Source organism: Chiloscyllium plagiosum, unplaced genomic scaffold, assembly GCF_037043375.1.
Source record: "Chiloscyllium plagiosum isolate Xiang-an unplaced genomic scaffold, Cpla_swu_hap1 HiC_scaffold_1, whole genome shotgun sequence".
Lineage (NCBI taxonomy): Eukaryota > Metazoa > Chordata > Chondrichthyes > Orectolobiformes > Hemiscylliidae > Chiloscyllium > Chiloscyllium plagiosum.
The window spans coordinates 91,550,916-91,575,143 of NW_028270139.1; the positions used below are offsets into that span (position 1 = coordinate 91,550,916).

General features: G+C 41.1%; 1 protein-coding gene across 11 annotated transcripts in view; it reads left to right on the forward strand.

Moving 5' to 3' along the window:
• pde4d (phosphodiesterase 4D, cAMP-specific) overlaps positions 1-24,228 on the forward strand; it is a 1,351,522-nt gene that overhangs the window by 1,263,660 nt on the left and 63,634 nt on the right. For all 11 annotated transcript variants that reach the window (XM_043689292.2, XM_087988820.1, XM_087988837.1 and 8 more), the window contains one exon: positions 7,591-7,703. In XM_043689292.2, coding sequence (XP_043545227.1) covers positions 7,591-7,703 — 113 coding nt within the window. The remainder of the gene's footprint in view (positions 1-7,590; positions 7,704-24,228) is intronic.

Here is a 24,228-nt window from a genome sequence, read left to right on the forward strand (position 1 = left end):
GTCCAAACATCTATCAATTTCACTTTTGAATATACTGAATTTCCAGTATATAAAGTAATTTCCAAATACTCGCAACTAAATAATTACTTGATTTAAGTATCGAACTTAAACATTGCGAAAAATGGACATTGGGAATGCAACACGGATAGGCTTTCGACATGGCCCTTTCCTCGTTGAAAAAGTTGCAAAATGTGGACATATTTATTTTGCTTACAAATAACAAGGCCTCTGTGAATGTTTGTAAAATTTAGCATGCACAAATTAATCATGTTGTGCATCTGACTGATTATCTTAAATGGTTCTTAAAGATGTGGGAAGAAGAGTTTTTTTCCTAATTTCAGCTGAAAATGATCGACCCCCATACCCAGAGACTGTGCCCTCTAGTTCTGCATCTTCCAGCCAGGAGTTACTACCTCTCAACATTTACCCTATCTTCCCTCTCAGATCGCTTTCAGTAGGGCCTTGAGACTATTTCCAGAAGTGCAAAAGACATCTGCCTGGCATTCTGAGCAATGTTGTATGTAAAGCAACACATGAAATCAGATTTTCTGGTCAGTATCACATTGCAATTTTTAGGTGCTTGCCGATGTGTTTCCCACATTACAACATCTGGAAATTACTTTATTGGCTTTTGGCTGTAAATCATATTGAGATATCCTGAGGTTATGAAAGATGCTATATAAATGCATGTTCTTCCTTTAGTTGAAGTGTCAGACTGGTTTGAAAGCTGAAGTTTACCGAAAGGCCTAAAGTCCATGAATGTCTGACTTAGTGAGCCATGCCTAAAAATAATGAAATGCCTGAGAAAAATTAAATAATGGGAGATCAAGAAACAATATATTGAGAAACAAGTGAAGAGGAAAGATATGAATTTGGAATAAAAGGAGAGAGAGAACAGAAGTGAGAAAGAGGACAAGCCATCTATTTTTTAAAATCCTTTTAAAGCACTAGATTCATTATCAGAGGGGTAGACACAGTTAAATGAATATGAACCTTTGAGGATATTTGTAATGGCACATAAACTGATAATAGAGAGAACCACTGTTTTAACCGACAGCTGGCCTGATATGCACAATACAGGAGTTCATCCGTAAGGGACAGCTCAGAGAATCTCTGGGTACAAGGTTGAAGTGCTTTTGAAGACTAGGATGTGGTGAGGGAAGAAAAATTCTCTTGTGGTGAAATTGTTTCATGTCATTAGTGAACCTCACGAAGCAGAGACATTTTTGAATGAACTATCATATTGGTGAGGGGAAGGGGACAAGAGAGAAAAATTGATCTGAATGGACAATTTACAATGATGGTAGGGGTAAGAAGAGAGACAAATGATCTATTGAGTGGGGGAATGTAGAAGAGAAGAGTTGCTGTGCTGAGTTATCTCCAGATCTGTTGCAGGCAATGGGGGGGGAATAACTGCAGTCTGAAGCTTTATGACTCCATGATGTCAAGAGGCATAAACATCAAACTGAAAGTGAACCACACCCTGGGAGATATGTACGTATATATTCTTGCAAGGTGTATTTTTATTTCATTTACATTACACATTTGGAATTGACATACACTCATCAAGAAATATGCATTAAAATTTCTCTCTCTTATTTTAAAATTTGTTTAGCAGTTTATTGAACTGCAGCCCATGCTGATTACTGTCGCTCAGTGTTTGCTAATGTAAGGTATCTCTTGTTAGTGAAGCTGGAAAGTAGGTGTTTGTTTTTACTGTATCGTGGTTACTGCATTTCATTTAGTCTGAAGCCACGTCACTCGCCAGCAGACCTTCCAGCTTGCAGTCCTCTTAGGCAGTGGACGAACAGACCAGTGGATTTATTTTGATTTCACTTTAAATTCAAAATAGTCAATTCTCAACCCCATCCTCCCTAAAACAAAATTGCTTTATTTAAAATATCTGAACAACAGTACATATCCACTAAACTTCAATTCAAATATTGTAAAAAGTTTACATTTGTGTTTACAAAGAAGTCTTTAATGCTGAGATGTTTCTAATAGTAACTTGCCATTTAAAGCAATGAAGGTCAAATTACTGGGCAATTTTATTGCGTTTTACCTAATTATTTTATGACGCATTTAAAAGGTACCTGTTACCAAAATAAACTCCCACTTTGAGCCACTGTTACGCATGAAAGCACTGAATAATGACAGGAATTTAGTGGTAAACCAGCATGAAGATTGTGTGGTTCAAAAAGAAGTCTTAAGTAACAGTGTCAAATTCAATAATGTACTTAATTTCCCTTTGGACATACAGTTTTGATATTGTGATGGATATGGTCTACGTTATAGTGCCTTACGCCGCTGTCCCCAGATCAAAAATCAGCAGTCCTGCCATATCCAGTTGTGAATGGTAGTAATCAATTAAAAACTAACAGAAGAGTGAGGCGGCACAAAGATCTCCTTCCAGAATACAGGCAGAGACTAGGATGTCAGTTTGGAGCACAAGTTTTAATGATTTGCAACTATCGTTGGTCATAAGTTGCTGAGTGGATGATCCGCCTTGACCTTCTGCTAGGATCCTTAGAATTAAAAATATCATCCAGTTCAACTCACTCCAAGTGAGTTTTGCATCTTGGATGCTGCAAAGACTTCATATCTTGACAGTATTCTAACTGTAGTGCTGAAGATACTCCAGAACTAGCCATGTTCTTAGCCAAGTTATTCCATGATGGCATTAGCATTGATCTGTCAATGTAGAAAATTGCACAAGTATGTGCTGTCTGCAAAATAAAAGCTAAATTAAAATTGACTAATTACCACCCATTGTCTGTTCTCAATTATCAGCAAAGTGGTGAGCATTATCATCTACAGTACTGCCAAGCAGCTCTTATCCAGCTGAATTTACTGACCAGTGGTCAATTTGGATTCCTTCAGAGTCACCTAGACCTCATTACGGCTTTGGCCCAGTCATGGGCACAAGTATTGAATGTCAGAGATGAGGTAAGACTGACTGCCCTTGCTGTAAGGCCACATTTGATTGAATATGGCATTAGGCAGCCCCAGCAAAACTGAAGTCTGTGAGAATCAGGGAAATATTCTCCATTGGTTGGAGTCATAGCTGGCACAAAGGAAAATGATGGCTATTTGAGTCAGACATCTCAGCCTCAGGACATCTTCGCAGGAATTCCTCAGGATAGTGTCATCGGCCCAACCAACTTCAGCTGTTTCATCGGTGACTTTCCCTCCATCATAAGGTCAACTGGGGATGCTCATTGATGATTATAAAGTGTTCAGTACCATTCAATCTCCTCAGGTAATGAAACATTCAGTGGTCACATACAGCACAGTATGTGAGGGTGGCCTGGTGGCTCAGTGGTTAGCACTGCTGCCTCACAGCACCAGGGACTAGCATTCGATTCCAGCCTCAGGTGACTGTCTGTGTGGAGTTCGCACATTCTCCATGTGTCTATGTGGGTTTCCTCCCACAATCCAAAGATGTGCAGGTTAGGTGAATTGGCCATGCTAATTGCCCATAGTGTTCAGGGATGTGTAGGGTAGATGCATTAGTCAGGGATAAATGTAGCGTAATATGGTAGAGGAATAGGTTTGGGTGGGATACTGTTTGGAGGTTTAGCGTGGGCTTGTTGGACCTGTTTCCACAGTGTAGGAGGATTCTATTAACAAGATCTGTGTCATATTTGCCTTCTTTAGCACATACAATTGCATCGTACCCTTCTGAGTTTGTCTGGTGTTTGACCAGTTGTTGTCCTGAGTTCAATAATCTTTGACCTTTCACAAACCATTCAGGCTATTAGAACTGGCTACTAACATACATGCAAGAACAAAAACAGAAATTGCTGGAAAAACTCAGCATGTCTGCTAGCATCTGTGGAGAGAAAGCAGAGTTAGCACTACAGGTCCAGTGAGCCTTCTTCAGATTTAATTTAATTTAATTTAATTTACCAGGAATGATGCATTTCATTCCTGATGAAGGGCTTATGCTCCCTAAACGTCGATTCTCCTGCTTCTTGGATGCTGCCAGACCTGCTGTGCTTTTCCCATACCACACTCTTGACTATCAATTAAGTGGTGAAAGTGAGGACTGCAGATGCTGGAGATCAGAGCTGAAAATGTGTTGCTGGAAAAGCGCAGCAGGTCAGGCAGCATCCAAGGAACAGGATGCTGTTCCTTGGATGCTGCCTGACCTGCTACGCTTTTCCAGCAACACATTTTCAGCTATCAATTAAGTGGTATCAGTTTTGTGTTACCACACAAGACGGGGTTTATCACCTTTCTGTCAGAACAAAGCTCAGTAACAAAGCTCAGTTAGTCATTGAGCTACAGCTACCTGAGAGGTGGGGAATGCACTTTTTAAATGTGCTCATGGGACTTGGGTATCACTGGCAAATATTACCCCTCTCTAGTTGTCCTTCAGAAGGTGGCGGTGAGCTACCTTCTTGAACCGTTTCAGTTACCTATGTTGTGGATGGAACACCCTTAGAGAGGGAATTCCAAGGATTAAATCCAGTAACACTGAAGCAATGGCAATATATTTCTAAGTTGAAATGGTGAGTGGTTTGGAGGGGAACTTGCAAGTGGGGGTGTTCTCATGTATCTGCTGCTCTTGTCCTTCTAGATTGAAGTGGTCATGGGTTTGGAAGGTGCTGTCTAAGGATTTTTGGTGAATTTCTGCACTGCATTTTGTTGATAGTAGCATGCTGCTGATTGTTGTTGTTGGAGGAGGAAGTGGATGCTTGTGGTTGTGGTGCCAATTAAGCAGCCTGCTCTGTGCTGAATGGTGTCAAACTTCCAAAATGTTGTAGGAGCTGCACCCATCCAGGCAAGTGGGGAGTATTCCATCTCACGTCCTGACTTGTGCCTTGTAGATGGTGACAGGCCTTAAGGAGTCGGGAGGTAAGTTATTTGCAGCAGTATTCCTAGCCTCTGACCTTCTCTTGGAGCCAGTGTTTATATATGGTGAGTCGAGTTTTGTTTCTGGTCCATGGTAACCCCCAGGATGTTGATCATTGAGGATTCAGTGATGGTAACATTAAGTGTCAAGGGCTGGTGGTTAGATTGTCTCTTGGCGGAGATGATCATTGCCTGGCATTTGTTTGAGTGAATGTTATTTGCCACTTGTCAGCCCAATGTTAAAAGGAAAATGGGAAATGCAAACCGAACCAGGCTAATTGGCATCTCAGACCTGCTCTACCATTCAACTGGGTCATGGCTTATCTTCTGCCTCAGCCCCATTTTCCATCACAATCCACATATCCCCTCTATGACCTTAATATCTATAAATCTATCAATCTCTGTCTTGAACATTGTCAGAAACTGATGCTCCACAGGACCTCGAGTGCTTTTGCCAATACTTTGTAAGGTTTATGAGGAGGTCTTTTCATTAAAAAGGTTATGATAAACACTCATGTCTCTGATGATAGAGCGAGGTCATGTGCCATGGAGCATTAGGCGAATGACTACCTTGGGATCTGTGGTGAGGGATTTGGGAGCTTTGTCGAGTTTCTCCTGGAAATTACTTCTGAAATGTTTTCTGTGAATTTGACGTTCTTCTTTCTCCAGTAGTCCTGGCAGCAACAATTGGGGCTGCTTTCCACAAGTATGTCAGATTTATCTGTTTTGACCTTATGTGAGGACCAGAATATGAAAACTCCTGACAAATTAAATTCTTGACACCTTTCACTTGATAACCTTGTTTGGAGCAAGCAGATGCTACAATTCAAAAGTTCCAAAAAACACCAAAGAACTGTGGGTCCTGGAAATCCGAAACAAAATCAGAAATTACTGGGATAAAAAAGCTAAGCAAATCAGGCAGCATCTGTGGAGAGAAAACAGAGTGAATATTTCAGGTCCAGTCACACTTCCTCAGTTCACAGATGCTGTCAGACCTGCTGAGATTTCTAGTAATTTCTGATTTTAGTTCTTGGATTCTTAGCCTTTAGGCTAGGACTCAGCAAATCTGCTTATACTCAACTTTTTAAAAATTCGTTCATGGGATGTGGGCATCTCTGGCTGGGTCAGTATTTATTGCCCATCCCTAATTGCCTAGACAGCAGTTATGAGTCAACCACATTGCTGTGGGCCTGGAGTCACACATAGGCCAGACCAGGTAAGGAAGGGACGTTTCCTTCCCTAAAGAACATTAGTGAACCAGATGGGGTTTTCCGACAAATGCCGATGCATTCGTGGTCATCATTAGACTCTTAATTCCAGATGTTTATTGAACTAAATTCCATCATCTGCCGTTGCAGGATTCGAACCCAGATCTCTGGGGCCTCACCTGGGTCTCTGGATTAACAGTCCAGCAATTATACCACTCCTGCCTTGTCAGTAAGAGTGAGTAACGCTAGGAGGTTACAGGATGCATAGCCCATTCTTAGTTCCAAATATTCATAATACAGTCTGATAATAGTTATATTGTAAATCTTGCGTTGTTGCAAAACACTGTTTTAGAGTAATGCAAGATGCACTGTAGCTGCAGCACTGCCAAGTTAAATATACATTGAAGTTTAAATTAAAACATCTTTTTTATTAATAATTGCATTTCCTGGTATGGGAACTACTGCTCCAGAGACACTTCTAAGTAATTTTTAGTTTGGCAATGTGAAGATTTTCTTGCACATACGTTCTGCCCAGGCAGATTATTTCTCCCAATTCGACATAATGTAAGAAAGCCAGATCAAATAGAAGTCTACTGATTCAATGTTCAGAAAATGATCATCTGACCGAAGCCTAAATTATTTTCGAAAGTAATTTAATAGAAATCTGATCTCTTTTCTTCCCCCCCCCGACACCTCTCATTGGAGCATTTCTAGGTCCTGATCCTCTGTGGAGATCTATGCCAGGATTTCGGTTCAGCCTGGCTCTTGCTTGTACAGTGTACTAGCGCTTTTGGTTGTGGTTCAAAGAAAGAGACAGACTTTGTTAAATGTGTGATGCCACATAAGAGTTCACTAACTGACTGAAGTGCTAGGGAGATGAAAATGATTAGATTTTCATGAAATGATGTGACAGTTTAGATGTCATAAGCTGAGCAAAACCAGGAAACCTTCTTCCTTCGTCTTTATTCGAGCTGAAATGTATATTCGATGAGTGACTTTAAGGAGGACTTACTGGCTCGTCTATATGGCTTTATCCATCCAGCTGTGTAATACTGGTGTGGTTAGAAAAAAAAATTGAGATCGTCATGGAGAGATTTTCATGGGCAGTGGGAAACTGACTCAACTACCTGGCTCAGGATAAAGGCTTTTACTATTTTCTGGAAAATATTCTGCAGACTGTATAAGTGTGTTCATTTATGGTTTTAATAATACTAGTAGACTAAAAGGTGGACAAAGAAAGAATTCTTCATTCATCATGTTGCATTTCTGACTGACGGCTCTCCAACTGTGTGTACCCTCTCCTCGAGAAGAAGATCACCAAACTATTGTGGCTGCTTTGGTTTGACGACAAGAAAGATATTTTTCAGAGGTTTTTTTTGTTGAGAAAACATTATGAAGGACAACTCATGTGTGAGCTCTGGTCATTCGAACATGGCTTTGTGTGGCATGGTGGACCCTTACAATATCACTGCTAGCCCTGTAAAAAGTTCAAAAGCTGAACTCCCATTCATCTGTCTATTCGCAGAAGAGGCCTACCAAAAACTTGCAACAGAGACCCTGGAGGAGCTTGACTGGTGCCTGGACCAGCTGGAGACCCTACAGACCAGGAATTCTGTCAGTGAGATGGCCTCCAACAAGGTAGGATTGTGTTGCTATGGGTTATCAAATAGTTTATCTGTTTTGAGAACCTCCGAGACAGCGAGAAAATAAGGTCTGTTGTGATTTAACATTGAGCTTCATAAATAAAGTTTTGTGCATGCACACTGGCTAACCGATAAAAGTTTGTGCAATGGCAGTGACCAAAATGTGCCCGATCTAGGGAGCAAAGATGTCTGCATACAGTATATCTTGTGCAATACTACACGGTCATACTCTGCAAACATTAAAAGAACCCCTCTCATCAAGAATCGATCCACGTAGTAAGTCAGGACTCAATTTGGTGGCCCACTCCCCATACCAACCGTCTAAGATCAAATGTTTCTGTGTTCTGTCTATTGCATAGGAATCAACCTGAAACATATTAGTGTATCTGCAGCAAAATACTGCATGTTTCCAGGTAAGAATACAGACACAAAACAGGTACAGTTTTTTTTATATGAATGCAGGCCTTGTTTACCCTCTGTCATTCAAATAAAAAGAATGTGTTTTTGGTTAGTAATTTCAACAATCGTATCACCAGCCTGTTGCAAATGAATTGTTTGAATTGCTGTTGATCATTTTTGTGTCTGTTTTCCTGAGACAAATTTACAATTTCGGCAAGCTAGTCTCATAAATTGAATCATAAATGGATTGTATTCTGTGACGTACCAAGAATTAATGCAAATATAGTTGATTGTCTAACACTGCAATAAAGATCACAGCACAGTTATTTCTGAGTAAGTGTTACGTATAAAGCTCATTTCAGCATACAAGAGTTGTCCAGCCTGATCTTTTTTGGAAATTGTATCTGTTTAGGTTACTTATAGGTTGTAACATAAAGTTATCTCATTTTCTGTCGAAAACAATGGCATATTGTCAAGGTGGTTTTGGCCACCTCTCGAGTAACGTAGCAATGCTGAGGGACATCAACATCACAATAAAAGGCCAAAATGTGATTTTGTCAAATTAAACAGAAAAATGGTATTTGGAGATGATGTACATTTCCATTATTCTTGTTTTTCTGCAAGCTACGTTTATATTTAATGGAACTGAATTGTTGTATAAAGTAGTAAAAATCATTTCTTACAGTCTAATGCATGACAATAATAAGATACATTTCAATATCAGTCCTTCATGATTAATCAATTCATCTCTGTGATCTGTCAGAACTCAGGGTTTACTTTGAGAATCTGCAAACTTGTTTCCGACCTTCAAGTTATACATTTCATTTATTCTACATTATAAAAGATAATTGAGATATTGCATTTAACTAATGCCTTTCAAGATCACTTTGTTGCTCAAAATGCTGTGCATGAGTTAATGAGTGTAGATACTGTTGTAAGAAACAAAGCATTGAAGAAAAATTGCAAACACAGCAATGTGATAAAGACTAGATAACCCTTTTTTTAAGGAATGTTGATTGAGAGATAAATATCGGCAAGACACCAGGGATAACCGAATAAAGCCAAAAAGATAAGAAATACTCAGCAGATCAAGTATCTTCTATGGATTGAAATCAGGTTCATGTTTCAGGTGGATGATCCTTCATCAGAATTAGTTTAACACTAACTGAAGTGTTGAATTTGTTTCTCTCTAGAAATACTGCCTAACATCCTGAGCGTTTCCAGCATTTTGTTTTGTGTTTATTTCTGACTTCCAACAACTGCAATGTTTTGTTCTGTACCTTCCTCAAAATAGTGCTGTGGAATCATTTACATTTCTCTGAAAGAACAGATATCTCTGTCCAATATCTCACTCAAACACCAGAGCATTTGATGGTGCAGTATTCCCTTAGTACTTCCTGAGCGTCCCTCTCCCCATGTCTGCGTGGGTTTCCTCCGGGTGCTCCGGTTTCCTCCCACAGTCCAAAGATGTGCAGGGTCAGGTGAATTGGCCATGCTAAATTGCCCGTAGTGTTAGGTTATGGGTCAATGTATGGGTGGGTTTCGCTTCGGCAGGTCGGTGTGGACTTGTTGGGCCGAAGGGCCTGTTTCCACACTGTAATATAATCTAAATCTAATCTAAATCTAATCTAAATCTACTTAGTCCCTGGAGTGTTAGCCTTGGTTTTTTTTTATAGTCAGGTCCCTGGAATTCAACTTCAACCCACAGTCTTCTGCTTCAGATGCAAAGAGTGCTAGCATGCAAGGCCCATGAATTAAAGCAAATGGTAGTCTGCTATGATTGTATTATTTTAGATCCAAGCATGTAATTTGAGTTATTAGGAGAGGCTGGAATTTTTTTTTCCCTAGAGCGCAAGAGCTTGAGGGGTGACCTTATAGAGCTTTATAAAATCATGAGGCATAGATAAGGTGACTAGCAAAGATTTTTTCCCTATGATAGGAGAGCTCAAAACCAGAGAGTATAGATTTAAGATGAAAGGGGATAGATTTAAAAGCACCCGAGATGCAACTTTTTCATGCAGAGGGTGGTGTGAGTATGGAATGAACTGCCAGAGGTGGTGTAGTTAGGGTTACATGAATAGGAAAGGTTGAGAGGGATATGGGCCAAATACAGGCAAATGGGACTAGTTTAGTTTGGGAAGCCTGATTGGCATGGACGTGTTGGACCGAAGAGTCTGTTTCCGTGCTGTTATGTCTCTCTGTCTCTAGATCAGGAATAAGTGTAGGCCTCTCAGCTATTGATCACATCAGATCACATCAGATTGGATTGTGCCCTCAAATGTTCTTTCCCATCTGTCGCCAATACCATTTACTCCCCTATCAGTCAAGAATCAGTACAATTCAGTCTTAAACATATTCAGTGATCATGCTATGTGCTACTTTTGTCAAATCTAGCATGGTGGCTGAATTTTTAAGTAATGTTTTCAACTCAAATCATAAGTGACAAATAAGCATTGTTATACTTTAATGGTGATCCTGTGTTTTCACTGTAAGTGACTTCAGCTGTTCTTCAAATGTAGGTTAGACTTGGAAAAAAAACACCTGAAAGAACTGAAGATGCTGTAAATCAGAAACAAAAACAAAAATTGCTGGAAAAGCTCAGCAGGTCCGGCAGCATCTTTGGCGAGATATCAGAGTTAATGATTTGGGTCAGGTGACCCTCAGATTAAACTGCCCTCTTTACCACAATATACATAAGTTTTAAGTTTCTTTGAACATAGTGATGGCAATTTTTCCTGCAGCAAGATATTTGGTGGAAAGACAAAAGTAAATAAGATTAATTTTGTTTTTATACCTGAAGTTATGCTGAACATTTGCTGAATTAGTTCAAAGCCTTCCCGATTTGTGAAGTATCAAAGAACAAATGTCTTGCTTCTACTATCCAAGCTGTGTGACAGGCTGTTCTTTCTGTAATCACAGATAATCCCATCAGACTCATGTGCTTTACGTATCATTAAATTGCCATTTTACCATCCCTTATATTTCAAGAAAAGGTTAAACCATAAATAAAGTGCTGAAAATAATGGATAGAATGGTACATGAAGCAACTCCACTTAACTCCACATAAATACATTATCATTAAGTATCATATTAGCAATAAAGTATGTCATCCATATCTCTTCATTAACTTTGTTCTTCCTGGCTTATGAAATGCATTGAAGAAATTGTTGACCAAAATGGCACAATCACAGTGCATGTAATTTCTTTTTCATGTTGGAGCATTACTAGCTCAGTAGGGGGATGGGAACCTGTGGTATTGTTCCAATACACGGGAGGATGAGAGTAGGGAGGACATGGACAGGATTTCACCGTCACAGGAGTGTTCTGGCAGACAGCTAGCTGGTTTGAAGTGTGTCTACTTCAACACCAGGAGTATCTGGAACAAGGTAGGTGAGCTTGGAGCATGGATAGGTACCTGGGATTTCGATGTCGTGGCCATTTTGGAAACATGGATAGAGCAGGGCCAGGAATGCATGTTGTAGGTTCCAGGGTTTAGATCTTTCATTAAGATCAGGGATTAGATAGGGTGGACAGTGAGAGTCTTCTTTGTAGGATGATGATCACGGCTTGTACGAGGGGGCATAGCTGCAAATTGAGGGGTGATAGATTTCAGACAGATGTCAGAGGAAGGTTCTTTACTCAGAGAGTGGTAAGGGCGTGGAATGCCCTGTCAGCCAATGTAGTCAACTCAGCCACATTAGGGGCATTTAAACAGTCCTTGGACAAGCATATGGACGATAATAGCGTAGGGGGATGGGCTTAGATTAATTCACAAGTCAGTGCAACATTGAGGACCGAAGGGCCTGTTCTGCGCTGTATTGTTCTATGTCCTATTACACAAGAGGTTTCATTTTGTGCAAAGCATAAGCAGGAGGTCCCAAGGACAATCTTTTCTTTCCTCCCCAAGTGCTGCATGGAGTTAAAGCTTGGCATCACAGTGTGAGTAAAAGCATTAAATTTGAAATCTGACCTTGCAATGTAAAGTAAAACCCAAGACAAAATGTAAAAAGGGAGGGTTTTTTTTCCTTCTGCCCATTCCCATTCAAATGTTCCTTAAAACCTACCTATTTGACCAAGCTTTTGATAGCCTGCTCTATATGTCTTTGTGTGACTTGGTGTCAAATACTGTTGATGAGGTTGCTCTGAAGCATTTGGGACATTTAATACATTAAAGCATTATGTAAATGTAAGTTGTTTTTTTTTGTAGATTTAATGTTAATCCAGTGCAGCATGCCATGTATCGAATGCAATAATTGACATTTTGCTGAAATTGTTGGTCTTTTTGGTTGTATGAAAGTCCCATTAGTGTCTTTCTCCACTGTTTATAAAAAAAAGTGATAATAGCATTGACATTGTGACTTTCATTTACTTAAGATATCCTTAACTGACAAGTTGGATATGTAATTACTGGTGTAATTTAGGGGAAAAAAGCAGCCAATTAATTCACAGCAAGGTTCATCAAATGACAGAGAGATAACTTACTAAGTAATGTGTCATTAGAGGGTTAGATGTTGATTAAAGCTCCAGGACCATTAGTGTACCTTTTTGAGCAGCCTCGTAATCTGCTAGGTTTATTCTAGGAGATATTTGGGAATCAGTTAAAGGCCTCCAAAAGATAGCATCTTCAGTTATGCAGCAGAATGTCAGCCTCAGTTACAGGTACTGGAATGAGGCTTAAATATGTAGCTTTCTATTCTGTGGCGACAGTGATGCCACCGATATTCAAATGAACAGATTCTCTTCCAAAGGATAACATTCAACAGTAAAATTTAGTGAATATGATAGCTGAGATTGGCAGCAATAGGTATGTGTGAGAGTTCTTGTTTGCAGAGTTTATTGATTCAATCCAGGAGTGACACGAACATGTAATATAAGACCACATTTCCACCTGAGCAGTACAAAAAGCAACATTTTTTTTTACAGAAGGCATTCTTCATTCTGGAATCAGTTAATATCCCACTATTATTCTAGTTTGTTTCATTGTGAGAATTTGGATGGAATTATTAATCAAAAGTTAGCATTAAGAATGGATGTCATTAGGAGTATAAAGAAAGCTAAGTGAATTTGGAGGTTGGAATTTGCAGCACTTGTACATTTTAGAACACCAGAGGGATATGTATTTTTTTAAAAATAACAAATTAAAATATACAAAAGTAAAATACTGAGAATGCTGGAAATTTGAAATGCAAACAGAAAATGCTGCAAATACTCAGGTCTTGCAGCATCTGTGGAGAATTAATGACTCATTCAGGTTTGTGATGTTTCATGAAAACTGGTAAAAGTTGGAAACGCAATAGTTTGAACAGGTAAAAGGGAGGAAGATGGGGAGATCAAAAGGGAAGGCCTATGTTGGACTAAAAAACAAGAGAGATTAAAAATGAGAAGCTTAAATAATGCAAGGCCAAAGAGAGTGGTAACAGGCCATGTAAAATAACATAAGGTCGGTATCAAGAAGGTGTACATAACAGAATCCTGAATAGCTGCCATCCAAAAGCAAATTAAAAGAAATACAAGAGGAGTGATAGAAAATTACAAAGAAAAATGCAACAAAATAGAGGTAGAGATTATAATGCAAAATTGTCGAACTTAGTATTAAATCAAGTAGGCTGCAAAGTTCCTAGTTGAAAAATTAGGTGTTATTCTTGAGTTTACCTTGGAGCACTTTAGAAGGTCAATGACAGAAAGGTGAAGAGGGTGAACAAAGTTGAGAATTAAAGTGACAGATGACCAAACTCTCGGTCACACATGCAAACTGAATGAAGTTATTCCATAAAGAATCTGCATTTGACTGTGTCATTATCTAATCTGACCTCATTAATATTCATCTCCCATTCTGTCACCTGCTGGATAAAAACTAGACACCAAAAATTTCTGACGTGGCAGTCAGAGCAGTTTCCTGGTGACCCCGGCTTGCTGATTGCACCTCTGGATTTCTATCTCAGACAACCAGCACTAATATCTCCAGTCACTTTTCATTGGTAGTGATTGCAAGCATCCCACATCTGTGGTCCTTAGCGTCCAACACATACAGAAAGTGAGGACTGCAGATGCTGGAGATCAGAGTTGAAAAGTGTGGCACTGGAAAAACTCAGCAGGTCAGGCAGCATCCAAGGAGCAGGAGAGTCCATTCCTGATGGGAGGCTTATGCCTGAACTGTCGATTCTCCTGCCCCTTGGATGGGTGGCACAGTGGCTCAATGGTTAGCACTGCTGCCTCACAGCACCAGGGTTCGATTCCAGCCTCAGGCGACTGTCTGTGTGGAGTTTGCACATTCTCCCTGTGTCTGCGTGGGTTTTTTTCAGGTGCTCTGGTTTCCTCCCACAGTCCAAAGATGTGCAGGTTAGGCGAATTGGCCATGCTAAATTGTCCATGGTGTTCAGGGCTGCCTGACCTGCTGAGGTGCATTAGTCAGGAGTAAACGTAGAGTAATAGAGTAGGGGAATGGGTCTGGGTGGGTTACTCTGAGAGTTGGTGTGGACTTGTTAGGCTGAATGGCCTATTTCCACACCGTAGGGATTCTATGATTCTGTACATTAGTGTGCACTTTGGAACGAGCAATGGGAGGAATTCACTGGCAAAAAAGTAATATTTATCAGAAACACTGGTCTGGGAGGTTGTATTGTTTGAACAGTGTGATGGGGACTAAGAAACTAGATGCTTGGAAGCGATTGAAATGAAATTGACCCTGAGTAATGGTATGGGTAAGCATGCAGCAACAAGCAGAAAATTGGAAACTGACCTGAGGTCGGTTTACTGTAGCATTTCAAATAATCATTAGTTGTTTGTTTAATTCAAATTTTGAAGTATTACATAATCTTACCTTCAAGGAATATTGCACATCTTCAGCAATGACCTCTTTTCTTTGAAAAGTATATGATGGTTTTTTTGCACAGGTAACACCAAAAAATTAAGATGTTTCAACAGTGGATAACAGTAGTTTGTTTCATCATAATTGGTCAGGGATTTATTTATAAATTAAGGATCCATAAAGACTGTTTTGTATTTTTAATCAAAACAAATAATGAAGAAGCCAAGCACATAAAACAAGAAACATGAAGTAGAGTCATAGAGATGAACAGTACGGAAACAGACCCTTCAGTCCAACCCATCCATGCTGACCAGATATCCCAACCCAATCTAGTCCCACCAGCCAGCAACTGGCCCATATCCCTCCAAACCCTTCCAATTCTCATACCCATCCAGGTGCCTCTTAAATGTTGCAATTGTACCAGCCTCCACCACTTCCTCTGGCAGTTCATTCCATACACTTACCACCCTCTCTGTGAAAAAGTTGCCCCTTAGATCTCTTTTATATCTTTCCCCTCTCACTCTAAACCTATGGCCTCTAGTTTTGGACTCCCCCACCCCAGGGAAGAGACTTTGTTTATTTATCCTATCCATGCCTCTCATGATTTTATAAACCTCTATAAGGTCACCCCTCACTTTCCAACGCTCCAGGGAAAACAGCCCCAGCCTGTTTAGCCTCTCCCTATAGCTCAAATCCTCCAACCCTGGCAACATCCTTGTAAATCTTTTCTGAACCCTTTCAAGTTTCACAACATCTTTCCGATAGGAAGGAGACCAGAATTGCATGCAATATTCCAATAGTGGGCTAATCAATGTCCTGTACAGCTGCAACATGATCTCCCATCTCCTGTAGTCAGTACTCTGATCAGTAAAGGAGAGCATACCAAATGCCTTCTTCAGTATCCTATCCACCTGCAACTCCACTTTCAAGGAGCTATGAACCTGCACTCTAAGGTCTCTTTGTTCAGCAACACTCCCTAGGACCTTACCATTAAGTGTATAAGTCCTGCTAAGATTTGCTTTCCCAAAATGCAGCATCTCACATTTATCTAAATTAAACTCCATGTGCCACTTCTCAGCCCATTGGCCCATTTGGTCAAGATCCTGTTGTAATCTGAGGTAACCTTCTTCGCTGTCCACTACACCTCCAATTTTGGTGTCATCTGCAAACCTACCAACTGTACCTCCTTATGCTCCCATCAGAAAAAGCAGAACAAAAAAAAAGACAGATATCGAAAATGCCCATCATAGTACACTTCAGATTCACACCGGGGAGTTGTGTACATATTGATAAGTTCAAAAAACATTACTGTTGCTCCCTTTTAATTATTTTGGGTTACAAGTCTAAATGAATGAAAACCACTAAACAAACAGATAACATTTACTAAAATGACTCACAACCACTTAAGTCAAAAAGTGTGGTGCTGGAAAATCACAGCCGGCCAGGCAGCATCCGAGGAGCAGGAGAGACAACATTTCAAGCAGAAGCTCTTCATCAGGAATGTGGGGGGCGGGGGTACTCAAGGGGGCTGAGAGATAAATGGAAGGGGATGGGACTAGGGGGAAGGTAGGTAGATGAAGGTGAGGGTGAAGGTGATAGGTCAGAGTGGAGGGTGGAATGGATAGGTGGAAAGGAGGATGGACAGGTCAGGAGGGCTGTGACAAGTTGGAGGGCTGGATCTGGGATAAGGTGAGGGGAGGGGAGATAAGGAAACTGTTGGCATCAACATTGATCCCATGTGGTTTGAGGGAAGCAAGATGGAGGATGAGGTGCTCTTCCTCCAGGTGTCAGGTGGCTAGAACTTGGCGGTTGAGGAGGCCCAGAGGTTGCATGTCCTTGATGGAGTGGGAGGGGTGGTGGAAGAACGTAGGTCAACCACTTAAGGCCCACCAGCCTTAGACTCTCACAGAACTACCTCACTTAACTGACTAACTTTCTCACTCTCTCTCTCTCACTCTTTCCTCATCCTCCCAAATCTTCTACACTCGACCCCTTCCCTCCCATCTACACCCAGCAATGTAGAAAAGCAGTTAGGGTTTTTTGTGATTCATTGGACGTCCTGATAAAGAGTGCTGCCCACTATATGCCTCTTTGTAGAGACAAATAAGAGCATTCACATGAACAAAGTGAGCCGCAAACCATTTATAGATTGTCTCTGCGCTGTTTGTGCCAAGATGCCAAAATTAAAATCTCAGTCTTTGTAATCTTACTACATTGTAACCAAATTTATTAAATTAATTCCTGTCAATACGTATGTAATTTATTTCATAAGTAGACACACTGCCTTCTTCATATTGTTCAGGGGAGAGGCTGTGTGAATTGCTAGCTCATTGCTTGCCCATTCCAAATTATCCTTACGAAGGTAGAGTTGAGCTGCCGTGCAGGCAGGCATATCCACAGTAATTTTAAGGAATTTCAGGATTTTGACGCAGTGACAGTGAAGAAGTGATGATTCAGATCCATTAAGAATATTGTGTGATGTGGAAGGGAGCCTGCCGTTGGTGACATTCCTGTGCATTTGCTGCCGTTGCCTATTTTGGCAATAGAGGTCACCATTTTGGAAGATGCTGCTGAAGGATTTGTGGTGAATTCATACAGTGCATCTTGTAGATGGTGTATACTGCTGCTGCAGTGCACCATGGTGAAAGGAGGGACTGTATATGGTGATAAATGTGCTGTCAATCAAGTGGACAGCTTTGAGCTGGATGGTGTCAAGCCTCCTGAGTAATGTTGGAGCTGCAACCACCCAGGCAGGTGGGGAGCATTCTATCACACTCCCGAGTCATGCCTTATAGATGGTGTGTAAGCTCTAGGGAGTCAGGAGGTGAGGTACTCACTGTAGTATTTTTAGCCTCTAACCTGCTCTTGTGGCCGTTGTGTTTATGTGATGAATCCAGTTGAATTTCTGGTCAATGGTAACCCCAAGGATGTTGATTGTGGAAGATTCAATGATGGTGATACTATTGAATATCATAGTGAGATGGTCATATTCTCTTTGTCAAAGAAAGTTATTGTCTGGCTCTTACGTTATTGTCTGGTTTGAATTTTACTTATCACCTTTGAGCCAAAACCTGGACATGGCCTGCTTTAGAATCTGAGAAGTTGTTATTGGTGCTGATCATTCTCCAATCATTGCCAATGTCCCCGCTTTGATCTTATGATGAAAGAAAAAAGATTAAAAATTCCTCAAATGTTTAAAACATGGTGGTGGTCATGGGGAGGTTTCAAATTTGAATATGGAATTAAGTTTAAAGTGTGGAACAAGTTTTTAAAGCTATGCAGAAAATAAGGACAGATGAGTGATCACTACAAAATAATCCCCTTGGTAGATTAAATGATTGAATCGACAAGCCAGTCCAGAAACAATTCTCTGGTCTGGTTGCAATCCCAATTTCGGCCTCAATTCTGAATCAGGAACCAGGGAGTGGCCACAGCAGGATGTTAGTCATGAACTAATTAGAGACCTTTTCTGGGAGCCCAACATAATGAAAGAAAGCAGATGGATTGTAGAATTGGGTCTCACACTAGTAGCCCCCACAATGATGTCCAATGGAAAGTTCCACCAGGAAGGGTAAGCTCTGCTGAGATAACAAGAGACAGTGGGAGTGCCCCCCCTCCCCCTGCCTACAGTGGCAGTCTCTACAGGACTGGGAAAAATGGAAAACAATGCAGGCCCACAGCTTTCCTCAGCATGTCACACACCTATTCGTTAACAGGGTATTCATCTGGAACTGATCCAATGTTGATGGAAATCTTCAACCGATGTTTTGGATTTCTTAGCAAAAATGTAATCTAGTGACTAAATGTATGCTGCAGTCAGCACAGCAGTTAAATCAGCATTCAGCTTTGAGAAACCTTTATAAAAGCTAAGTTCAAAGTGATTTTTTTCAACTGAAGCGTGGAGCGGGTTAGGGAGCAGCATCAGCCCTCCTTGCTCTACATTGAGGCTGCTGCACAACTGAGAAATCTGACTAGCGTCCAAGCCATTGAATTTACTCCTACAGCAACCCCCTGGGGCTCCCACTGCTCACAAGAACCAGTGAGACATGAAGAGGCTGGCTGGTCACCTTATTGAGGTTCTGTGCAGATTTAATTAGTCTATTCACTGTATTGGGATACCAATTGAATGGATAGAATTGATTGTACACTGTTTCTGGCATGATCCAATTTCTAGGCCTGAGGTAAAAGACAATAGACAACTATCGTTCAGAATTCATATCTCAGGTTGCCAGGACGAACATCTTTCTTCACATTTTTAATGTCACTTTGTATCAATTATAAAGTGAGAGGTCCGGAATGATATCAGCAATGAAACTGGCAAGGAGACGTGGACGTAAGACATGAAACACACATGTACAGCTATGATGTACTATTTATAAAAAAAATTATATTAAAAAAATCTCCTTGGTAGATTGAATACACAAGGTAGTCCTGAACAATTCTCTGCTCCCAGTTGCAATCCCAGTTTCAGTTTCAGTTCGGAATCAGGAACCAGGGAGCGGCCGGTACATAATTTCTTGACTTTAGATATATGCTGTTATTCCAGTAACTCTGGTGTTGTGCTAAGTTGACGTACAATCCCCTCCTCACTGTTAAATTAAATTCCAAGTATAATCACTAGAAGATCTCCACAACTTAGTCTTTAATGGATTGTGGTGAAATAACACCAATGAATGCAGATAGCTTTAAAATTATTGCTTTAAATGATTTTGCAAACAGTGCTGTCAAACCTCCTCTGCGTGAGGTGCAATGACAAGCAGGACAGTGCTTGAAAGTGTGGATTACTGTGGGCAGAATTGCCTGGGAAACAGTGTCCGTTGGTGAGTGAGAAATTTGCAACAATTCCACATGGAGTTGAATTGCCTCAGAAGAGCAGTAGAGATGCTCATGGCAGAGGCTTTTCTATTCAGACTAACATAAAGTTATCAAACATTCTATGTTGAACAAGGAGTCTCTGGCAAAAATGCTATTTTAGCAAAACAGTGTGATTGTTCTAACAGATAATGCATACTGTACACAACACAATATCAGCACAGTAAAAGATTCATTCTGAAAACCATTCAGTTTGCAATTGTTTCATAACACATTCTAAAATAAATCTCATTATGTTCAAATTCAGCAAGACTGAGCACTAACTATAGAAATTAAGAGTTATTAAATGATTCATTACAGCAGATGCATAAACATAAATCATCTCAGTAGTGAACAAAATGATGTGCCTCCTGTTTTATTGTAGGTGCTGCCTGAATATAATATGTCATAGAATCACTGCAGTGTGGAAAAAGGCCATTGGGCACACTTCATCTGCACCAACCCTCCAAAGGGCATCTGACCCAGATCAGGCTCCCACACTATCCCTGTAGTCCCACATTTCCCTTGGCTAACCCACCTAGCCTGCACATCCCTCGTCACTACAGACAATTTAGCATGGCCAATCCATTTAACATGCGCATATCCAGACTGTGGGAGGAAAATTGAGCACCCGTAGGAAACCCATGCAGATTGGAGGAGAACTTGTAAGGACCCAAGGCTGGGATCAAACCTGGATCCCCAGCGCTGTGAGGCAGCATTGCTAACCATTGAGTCACCTTGCCACCCTGGAAATTGTTAATTTACAATCTGTGAATAGTCTAATGGTTTTTTTTAAAAGGAATTTTTTTGGCCTCATAACTGATTAATTTTTCAATTCTTACTCCATTATGTGAAGTTAAGCAGAGAAGGAATGAATTATACTGGATGTTAAATAGAGAGCAAAATTTTACTGGGGCTTCAGGATTCTTGGACAAATGGAGGCCTCACTGGCAGAGACAGGCAGCCAGTAGAGAGGTTGTAGCACACTTGGAGAGCTAAGTTAGAAGCAAACGTTCAGATTGAACATGTAGGGGAGTCCCGTTTGTTCAAAGGGAAAGCCTCAAAGTGCAATGGAGCCTTTATCCCTGGACAAATGCTGGAGGGCTACCACCATGAAGCTGGTGAACTCATATTGTTCCTATTTGAGGCCTTAATGGATTAAATTGGCTGCCCACCTCCAATAAACAAAAGGCTGATCTCCCTGCCAGCATATCCCTGCCAAATGTTCCTGGAGTTGGGAATGGGTAGGGGACGTGTTGTAACACATTTCTGCACTACTTTCCTGATTCCAGCTCCTCTTGGCCTGTCATCTCTGGGCCAGCAAAATCCTGTGTGAAGGTACCTAATGTTGTTTCTCAATATGACGCATTTTCAAACAAGGGTTAGCACTCTGTGTCCTGAAATGTTAGCAGTGTGTGCATCAACGGTGATGAAATGTACCTGGAGTTTTCTCCATGAGCACAACCTAGAAGTTAGACCTGAGTTCTCTTCCAAAAAAGCCTTCATTTTGCCAATGTCATTACAGCAAAATATCATCTCAATATATTAAAATACTCATTACTTGGGCATAATTCTGCATAGCTAATCATGGCTTGAGGCAACATTGGAGCCAAATATATGTCCAACTTGATTGTTTTATCCATCAGCCACATAGATCAGGCGAGAATCTGAAATTGGGAAGCTTTTTATTTGTTTTAGATTAGATTACTTACAGTGTGGAAACAGGCCCTTCGGCTCAACAAGTCCACACTGACCCGCCGAAGCGCAACCCACCCAGACTCATTCCCTTACATTTACCCCTTCACCTAATACTATGGGAAATTTAGCATGGCCAATTCACCTAACCTGCACATTTTTGGATTGTGGGAGGAAACCGGAGCATCCGGAGGAAACCCACACAGACACGGGGAGAAAGTACAAACTCCACACAGAGAGTCGACTGAGGCAGGAATTGAACCCGGGTCTCTGGCGCTGTGAGGCGACAGTGCTAACTATCGTGGCACCGAACCATGAAAATGCATTGAAAGAAACAGAATATATTGAGCGGGCCAAGATAAGAAACATGTCCTGAAAAACATTTAGAGATTGCAATTAATAGATCAAAACTACTTTGGCTTCCTGTTGTTTATAAAAATCTGGTTGCAACATTGAGAGGTACATAAATAAGCAGAAAATGAGGGAGATCATATTTGAGAGTCAGAGCTGAGGCTTGATCTGTGAGAAGCAATTTGTTTGAAATTTTAGTGGATTATACTTGAACCTTGGGACATTTTATGATGTTGAAAGTGATGTAAGGATGCAGGTTATTGCTGTGTCTAATTCGCATATGGTCAAAATTCTGCAATCAAGCCACAGAATGAGTTTGAGCCCAGTTGTTGTTGTGTTTAAGTGCAATTGTGGAGGAAATCCTATGCCTACGTCTTTGTGTGTGCACTGACAGATGGCAAGGCAATTTTTTGAGAAGTGAAAACTACAGAAAGGAGCATAGTATGCATATGTTTCTGCATATCATTAAATAGTATAAAAGATGACATGGGCAGATCATTTCCGTTCAGCACCTGCCATATCAAATATCATCACAACATTGTTCGTGGTAATTCAAAAACAAGGAACCACATGCATTGCAGGCAAGGATTTACCAGCAAGTGGTTCCATGTTATTCAAATTTCTCACTGACCTAAATGTACCTCATTCCTGATGAAGGGCTTGTGTCTGAAACGTTGATTCTTCTGCCCCTTGGATACTGCCTGGCCTGCTGTGTTTTTCCAGCGCCACACCCACAACTCTGATCTCCAGCATCTGCAGTCCTCACTTACTCCAAACATACCTAAAGTAAGGTATGAAAAATCTTATGTTTTAATTCAATATAAACATGCACAAAGTAGGTAGCAAACAACAATGGATATTACAGCTCCACTGCTCTAAACCAGACCCCACCCAAACATAATGAAGGAAAAAGTGAGGACTGCAGATGCTGGAGATCAGAGCTGAAAATGTGTTGCTGGAAAAGCGCAGCAGGTCAGGCAGCATCCAAGGAACAGGGGAATCGACGTTTCGGGCATAAGCCTTTCTTCCTGAAGAAGGGCTTATGCCCGAAACGTCGATTCTCCTGTTCCTTGGATGCTGCCTGACCTGCTGCGCTTTTTCAAACATAATGAAGACAGGGTTCCACACCACCAGCCTCCACATCTAACACATCATCCCCAAACACTTCCACCAACTCCAATTAGACACTACTATCCAGAACATCTTCCCCTCCCCATCTCTTTCTCTGCCTTCCGCGAGGACCATTCCCTTTGCCACTCTTTGGTTCGCGCCATATTCCTTCCACCCACCACCCCGTACCTTCCCATATAACCAAAAAGGATGCAACACCTACCCATACACTTCCTCCCTCACTTCCATGTAGGGCCCTAAACAGTCCTTCCAGGTGAGGTAGGGGTTCACCTGCATCTCTTTCAATCTAGTTTACTGTAGCCGGTGCTCTCAATTCTCTACATCAGTCTTGACGGGACCCAGAACAGCCAGCCTGACCTCCCGGTCACCACCCATTTCAATTCCCCCTCCCATTCCCTCTCCAACATGTCTATGCTCGGCATCCTCCATTGCCACAGTTAGTCAGACCGCAAATTGGAGGAACAACACCTCATCTTCCACCTGGGCAGCCGACAGCCTGGAGGACTCCACATTGAGTTCTCAGTTTCAAATAACCTTCCCACCCATTCCCCGGCTGCCTTTCTAGCCCTGCTTCCTCCCTTCCATCCCACCTCCTGCCTCACTAGCTTCACTATCCCACCTCCAATATCATCCCATTTCTAGCCCTTTCTCTCCTCCCTGCCTCCTTGACCTGATCTTACCTATTCACTTTCCTTCACACTTATCTGCTTCACTCTTCTCACTGACCTATCACAATAATTCCCCTACCTGTATCCACCTATCGCTATCCCACCTCTCTTTCCCCTAGCCCCACATGCCCATTTATTTCTGAGCTCCTTTTCCCCTCCCCAATCCCAATGAACAGTCTTGACCCAACACATTGACTTCTCCATCTTCTGAAGCTGCCTGGTTTGCTGTGTTCTTCCAGGCTCCTGTTTCTCTACTATGGATGTGACTGTTGGTGGTTACCAGATCTTCCATGCATTACTGCACCATCGAGCTTTCAATTTTAGAATTATTCCGTATCTTTGAGGATGTTAGATATTACAGCACTGCGTCCAGTTTATAAAATGTTGGGATGGTTTTGGTGTAAATCAATCAGTTATTTTATTCCAGGTTTCTTTTCAAGTAAATTAAGCCACATTCATCAATAGATAGGACATTATGAAGTTCAAAAGAATCATGGGATGGTTGTCCATGGATCCCTGAAGGTTATTAGACATATTGATTTGGAGATACCAGTGTTGGACTGGGGTGTACAAAGTTAAAAATCACATAACACCAGGTTATAGTCCAACAGGCTTAT